The 7,027-nt window shown below is 46.2% G+C and overlaps 1 protein-coding gene across 1 annotated transcript in view; it reads left to right on the top strand.

Moving 5' to 3' along the window:
* Positions 1–5,476: 5,476 nt before the first annotated feature.
* The window catches only part of RBM20 (RNA binding motif protein 20), a 165,497-nt gene continuing 163,946 nt past the window's right edge, over positions 5,477–7,027 (top strand). The window contains exon 1 of the mRNA XM_077822517.1: positions 5,477–5,628. Coding sequence (XP_077678643.1) covers positions 5,477–5,628 — 152 coding nt within the window. The remainder of the gene's footprint in view (positions 5,629–7,027) is intronic.

Here is a 7,027-nt window from a genome sequence, read left to right as displayed (position 1 = left end):
TTTAAGCGATAGATTAATATAGCTAAGATGATGAACACTTGGCATTTCTGAAACAGGAAAGGAGGATGACACAAGCCATTAATGACATAACTCAGTATTCTGGGATCAAACAGCATGCATAAATGTGAGGTATGATCAGTGGCACACTCCAATCTTTTTGAAATGTACAGTACAGTATGTGGACAGAGGATTATGCTGCCACTGGTGTGGGGTGGAGGTAGGATATTATAATTTCACAATAAACGCAAAAAATGAAGTTAGTGAACACTGTTCTACAATGGGACAAGATCTTTACAATATTTGCCTTTCATCAGCTGACTCAGTCTCCAGTGTATTGGAAAGTTTCAACTATCACATACTGCTGGTAACCTGGACAGATGAGGAATCTGTGGCTGAGTGCTTGAAAGCGTTGACTTCACACAACTTTTTACATCCTGGTAATTCTTGATCTGCTAGAATTTTGATGGCACTTGTCCACAACATTTGGGTTTCAGTCCAGCTCTGAGTTTTCTCTTTCTCCTTCTGTTAATTTGGAAGAATGTCCTTTTTCTCAAAGCGTCATTTGGGAGTGTCATTCTCTGCCTGTATATGGAGTTAATGTTCTGCTTCTATCTTTAAATTGCTGAGTCTTGCACTTTTAAAGTGATGTGATTTGCCTGTAACACCTACAGCTAGGTAGACCAGTACCTTTTCAAGCAAGGGTTCTGCCCTGTATTTTCCTTTCAGTTTCTTCAGGAAACTTTCTCTTTGTGCTTTGGATTTAAGAGAGACCTCTGTTTAGGTATGTAATCTGAACTCCTGCTCATCCAGTTAGCCACGTGCCTGCTGCTGTATGTTTAGGTATGACCAGGTAGAATGTATCAGGTGTGTCCTAACGTTGCGGAATTCCATTGGAATGTTAAGGGACAACAGGTGCAATGCAGCAAGGGTTCTCAACCTTTCTCTTTCTCAACCCCTCCCTCTCTCCCCCCCCCCCCCCAACACGTTATAAAAACTCCATGGCCCACCTGTGCCACAATAGCTGGTTTTCTACATGTAAAAGCCAGGGCCAGCGTTAGGGGGTAGCAAGCAGGGCAACTGCATGGGGCCCCAAGCCACTGAGGCCCCCCCATGGAGTTGCATTGCTCAGGCTTTGGCTTCAGCCCTGGGTGGCGGGGCTCAGGGCCCTGAGCTTCGGCCCTGTGCAGTGGGGCTTTGGCTTTCTGCCCTGGCCCCCAGCGAGTCTAATGCTGGCCCTGCTAGGCAGCCCCCCCTGAAACCTGCTCATGGAACCCCCTGGTTGAGAACCACTGCAATGGAGGGCCATCAGCAGAAAGGTTTAGTGAGGTCACTCTTGCATCTAGCAGCTGTGGCCACCTGGTTCCACTTACATCCAGTAGAAACATCTATTTAAAAGGATCAGGTAAAAAGCTATGCTGGTTCATCTTATTCTCAGGAAAATCTGAAAATGTATGAAATATGGAGAGTTTTCCAGTGGTAGACTTCCTCTTACCCATGCATCACAGGCTTCTGCTTTAGGCCTTAGCTTCTCCATCCAGATATCACTGGAACAACAGACAGAACCCAGGAACAATGCAACTGTTTAGATACTTGGAGGAAAGGAAGAGAGGGGAAGAAAAGGCTGCAAAAGAGAGGATGTGGCTGTTGTGAGTTTAAAGAAAAACGATGGTGCACATTCATGGAGGGTTTCAAAAATCAGAAGATGAGTCTGAAAACACACTCGCATATATATATTTTGGGGAGAAACGTCAATATGGTATTATACTGAGTACAATTTATTTGCACCGATAAAATCCATGCTCTTTGCCTTATCCACTTTCACAAGTGATGTAAATAGAATTGTGTGTGTGTATTAAATGTAACATGCTCATATTTTTATGCACAAACCTCAATACTATATACTAATCTACAGGCAGACATTTATTTGTGCCAGTAATGCCCCTCTGCCATGTACATTGGTCAAACTGGACAGTCTCTACGTAAAGGAATAAATGGACACAAATCAGATGTCAAGAATTATAACATTCATAAACCAGTCGGAGAACACTTCAATCTCTCTGGTCACGCGATTACAGACATGAAAGTTGCAATATTACAACAGAAAAACTTCAAAACCAGACTCCAGCGAGAGACTGCTGAATTGGAATTCATTTGCAAATTGGATACAATTAACTTAGGCTTGAATAGAGACCGGGAGTGGCTAAGTCATTATGTAAGGTAACCTATTTCCCCTTGTTTTTTCCTACTCCCCCCCCCTTCCTCAGAAGTTCTTGTTAAACCCTGGATTTGTGCTGGAAATGGCCCACCTTGATTATTATACGCATTGTAAGGAGAGTGATCACTTTAGATAAGCTATTACCAGTAGGAGAGTGGGGTGGGGGGAGAGAAAACCTTTTGTAGTGATAAACACCTATTTTTTCATGGTTTGTGTGTATAAAAACATCTTCTGTATTTTCCACAGTATGCATCCAATGAAGTGAGCTGTAGCTCACGAAAGCTTATGCTCAAATAAATTGGTTAGTCTCTAAGGTGCCACAGGTACTCCTTTTCTTTTGCGAATACAGACTAACACGGCTGTTACTCTGAAACCATTTATTTCACAGTTATTCTCTTATTCCTTTCAGAAGGCAATCAATCACCTCGTATTTCTTTCACTTCCCCGATTAACTATAGGCATCAGAGTGTCTCTCTGTATAAAGAATGACAATCACAGGAGCTTTCTCTGCTGTAATAACATCGAAGAATTCCATGCAGAGCCACTTTTTCCAAATGAGAAAGTGGTGGAAGCTCAAGACTTTTAATACTAAACTGAACAAAGCACTAGAGAATGCAGTGCAAGGAACGATTCTTCATTGGCAGGGAAAAGGATGTGATGCACAGGTTGCTTTTCATTCTCGAAAGTCTCTTTAGTGTTATGCTGCTATTAAAGGGATTGTACACACTGAAATATATGCTGCTGGTGTAATTCATTCTCCATGACCTTGCATCTGGTTTAGATATTTACACCTGTGCAAAGTAAGTACAAAATACAAGCAAATCAGAATTTTCCACTCACAGTGGTAATATTATGCAAACTTTTTCAGAAAGCAACCCTTGAAAGAGTCCCTAACTAGCACCTCTTTTCTGTTTCTCTGTAATATATGTGGTATTTATCAGAAAGCATGAAGATGGGGGTATGTTAAAGGTTTTAATAGCACTCATTTGGGATAAGCAGCATAATTCACACATAGCTTTCCCACTCATCAATAATGTGTCTATCCAAACTTTATGCAGATTAAACCTATATCTCATATCACACTAGCATGCTTTAACTCTTTCTCTAACAGTTATTCCTGCAGTAAAGCAGAGGTGGGTAAAGTTATTGCTATATAGGGCCTGATCCTGCAAACACTTACACATGTGCTTAAGTGTTTGCAAGGTTGGGGGCCATAACTTCTTATACAATCACTCAGTAAAAATACACTCTTTGGGTGATCCCTAACGTGAGTTTCTTTTAGGGATGACTCCATAACTCGTGACTGGCATAGGAGAGTGGTGACATTGCTGGCTGGTGCATAATCATCCTCTCCTATTTTATAAACAAATGACATGGGCCACATGCAGCAGATTATTATTTCCAGGTGTACAATGGACACATTATTGGTAAAGGGTAAAATGATATTAACACTTCCCTCCCTCCCAGAGGTGTTATGAAATTTAATGTTTGTAAAGCACTTTTAGATCCTTGGTAGAAAGGATTATGGAAGTGCTGGTATGTTAGATAAAATATTAAGCTGGGTTTCCTTTCTCATGCTCCATCACAAAAAGAAGAGAGGACTAGGAAGCTCACTATACTTTGGGCACAAGGAACAGTGGTATGCCAGCAGCAGAAACCTCTCCCTCCCTCCATACCCAACCACAACTAAGGCACTAGTAATAAAGGTGAGGGGAGAGATAGATGTAATTGTGGTCAATTAGACTTCAAGAACACAGCACCCTTCAAACTTGTAAGGATTAGGAAATGGAATCTCTGCTCAGAGCTCCAATAGTGTCCAAGAAAGGACCCAGAGAGCAACCAATTTGCAATGCAAAACCTTAAAATTTCATTGGAATGCTTTGTATGATTATTGTAGAAATATGGGTCAAATTGCTTCTTTGGGCCAATGATTCCCTTTGTATAGACATATAGGTACAACTTCCAGAACAGTTAGGTGCTACTGTAATAAAGATGAAAAATATATATTTAATTTGCTACAGGTCATCAGGACCCTAAATAGGAGGCAGACAGAGATACCACTGAGGTCCAGAGACACAATCAGTTCCCCTGCAGAAGCCACCATTGGGTGTCCTCCTGCACCTGTGAAGAAGGAGAACAAAGCAGAGAAAAGGTAGTGGGCTGCAGGCTTTCTGGGGCTGTGCAGAGGGAGAGGGAGAGGGAAGATGGTGAGCTGCAAGGAGCTCCAGCTGTTGCTGAGGCAGAGCACAGGGCAGCATCTCCTCTAAGAGATGGGGAGAAAGCTCAGGGCTCCGGACAGCACCTCCCCTGGGGTGCAGCGTTGCTCCCCCTGCCCCTGTACCTGGGGGGATGATGGGGAGGGGAGTGAGAGGACAACTGGAAGAATAGAGGAGGGTTGGACCTGACTCACTGTCCCCAAAGGATTTGAGAGTTGGAGGGCTAGTAGGGAGGAAGACAGGGGTTCTGGACCTGGGGATGTGGGAACACCCCCTGGCTTGAAGGTAGTAATAACAACGAAATATATGCAAAAAGAAAAGGAGGACTAGTGGCACCTTAGCGACTAACCAATTTATTTGCGCATAAGCTGTGGTGAGCTACAGCTCACTTCATCGAAAGCTCATGCTCAAATAAATTGGTTAGTCCCTAAGGTGCCACAAGTCCTCCTTTTCTTTTTGCGAATACAGACTAACACCGCTGCTGCTCTGAAACGAAATATATGGTTTCCATTTCCAGCACCCCCTCTCTAACAATTGTTCCAGCACCCCTGGAGGGAGGAGTGGGTGCGGTGCACCCCCCAGGCCGGGAGGGGGACGGAAAGGGGGGGTGCCCTGGTTCACTGCAGGCCCCCAGGCTGGAAAGGGGGGGTACCGGCTCCCTGCGCCCCCCAGGCCAGGAGAGGGACGGGATGGGGGGGGGGGTCCCAGCTCCCTGCGCCCCCCGGGCCGGGAGGAGGATGGAAGGGGGGGGGGGTCCCGGCTCACTGCGCCCCCCAGCAGTAGGGGACTCCCAGGTGCTGGGGGGGGGGGGGCTCCTCCCATTGGCTCCTTTGCACCAGGCATCGTCATAAATGCTGGTCCCCAGGCGCCACCGGCCGCCCCCTTAGGGCCGCCGCCAGCCTCCTCGCCGGCCGGGGGGTGGGTGGCTCCTGTGGGCCGGGCCGTCCAGCCCCCAGGCTCTGCTCCCTCCCTCCCTCCCCGGGCTGGCTCCGCGGCGCGCTCCGCGGGGCCCCATCGCTGCAGGGGGGGGGAAGCCTCCGGCTGAATGGTCCCCGCTGCCACCATGAACCAGGCCCCGGCCCCCAGCGGCTCCGAACAGCCCGACCGCGATGCCCGCCCCGCGGCCGCCAGCCACCCGGCCTCCGGCAGAGGGATGCCGCCGCCGCCGCCGCCCCGTCTGCCCCGGCTCATCCACAAGTAAGAGGCGCGCCGGGGACTCCCCGGCTGGGCGCCGGAGCGGGGTCAAACTTCGCTCTTCGCTGCCGCTCCCCGTCCCCGTCCCCTTCCCCTTCGCTCTCTGCGCCGCGGACAGCCAAGCGCACTGGGGGGGTCCGTGTGCAGCCTCTCCCTCCCCGACTGACTGCTCTTTCTAGCCCGGCTGCTTTGGCAGGTCTGGCGCCTGCAAATCCTTAAGGGTCCTGTAGCTAAGTGTTTTCAACGGCGATCGCTGTTTTCCACTCTCCTAATTTAGGTACCGGCAGGAAGCAAATGCCACCCTCTGGGCCGTAGGCAAAGCCCCAGGACAAGCCATATTCAATTCTGTTCCTCTGGTTGACATGCCGTCATCCCGCCAAAGATCAGCACCGCTCCAGTTTAACAGCCAGGTTAAGTTTTACTCCTGGTGCTCGGCTGAGCTTCCTTTCAAACAGGGGCTCCAGCGCCCACATATGTTCAGCGTATTGGGTCCGCTATAATCCATTTCACTTCGTGCTAGATTTTCGGATTGTCTTTGGACGCTTCTGAAATGTTTTTGCTTTTGTGGCTGTTGTTATTTGTTGTTGCGTTCAGCACAATTCATAAAGGGAAAAGTTGTTTTCGCATGAGTTGTAAAAGGGATAGTCACCAGGCCTACAATGAGCGGAGTCAGTATAGTGCCGGTACAGACAAGGAATACGAATAGTTAGGAAAATTTACCAATCCCAGGCATAAAAGACTCTCCCTCGCCCTTATGGGTGTAATGATGGTAATAAAAAACCCCTATTGATATTTTATTTTTTTACTCTCCCACCCAAAAGGGGAAGAAATACCCCTGACACATACAGTTGCTTAAGAGTGATACCTATTTTCTGTTGGGTTAAACCAGAGGGTTAAAGACTAACTAAATGCACTGTAATTAGTACATGAAGTATGAATACTGTATAAAAATGGATACTGTATTGATATAAGGTAATTGCATGTTCTGTATCTAATTTTTGGTTTTTTGCTCTGGTCATAGCTTTATGTTAAAAAAAAAAAATCCAGACTCGTATTTTGGCAGTAAAAAAATACACTAGTAAATATCAATTTGGGAAGTGTTAGACTACTACCCTCTTGTTTTAAGATCTGCTGTTTGCTTTGTTGGTTAGAAAAGAGGTTGAGTGTTAAGCAATTTTGACATAATGGTCCAGGCCACAACAAGTATTAAGTTCTTGTGTTCAGTTGTCAAGTAAATCTCTGGTGTGATCAAACATAGCCTGAGTCACTGTAAAGTAATACTAGCCTACTAGTTAAACTTGATAATTGTAGAACTTTATCAGTAAGTGAACATATTTCCTTTAAGTTATCAATTTTCTTTAAATATTACTATATGGCCAAGATTAAGTCTACAGAGCAAACA

This window comes from Eretmochelys imbricata, chromosome 7, assembly GCF_965152235.1.
Source record: "Eretmochelys imbricata isolate rEreImb1 chromosome 7, rEreImb1.hap1, whole genome shotgun sequence".
Taxonomy (NCBI): domain Eukaryota; kingdom Metazoa; phylum Chordata; order Testudines; family Cheloniidae; genus Eretmochelys; species Eretmochelys imbricata.
The sequence above is the reverse complement of the archived record's forward strand: the minus strand, read 5'-3'. Positions and strand labels throughout refer to the sequence as shown.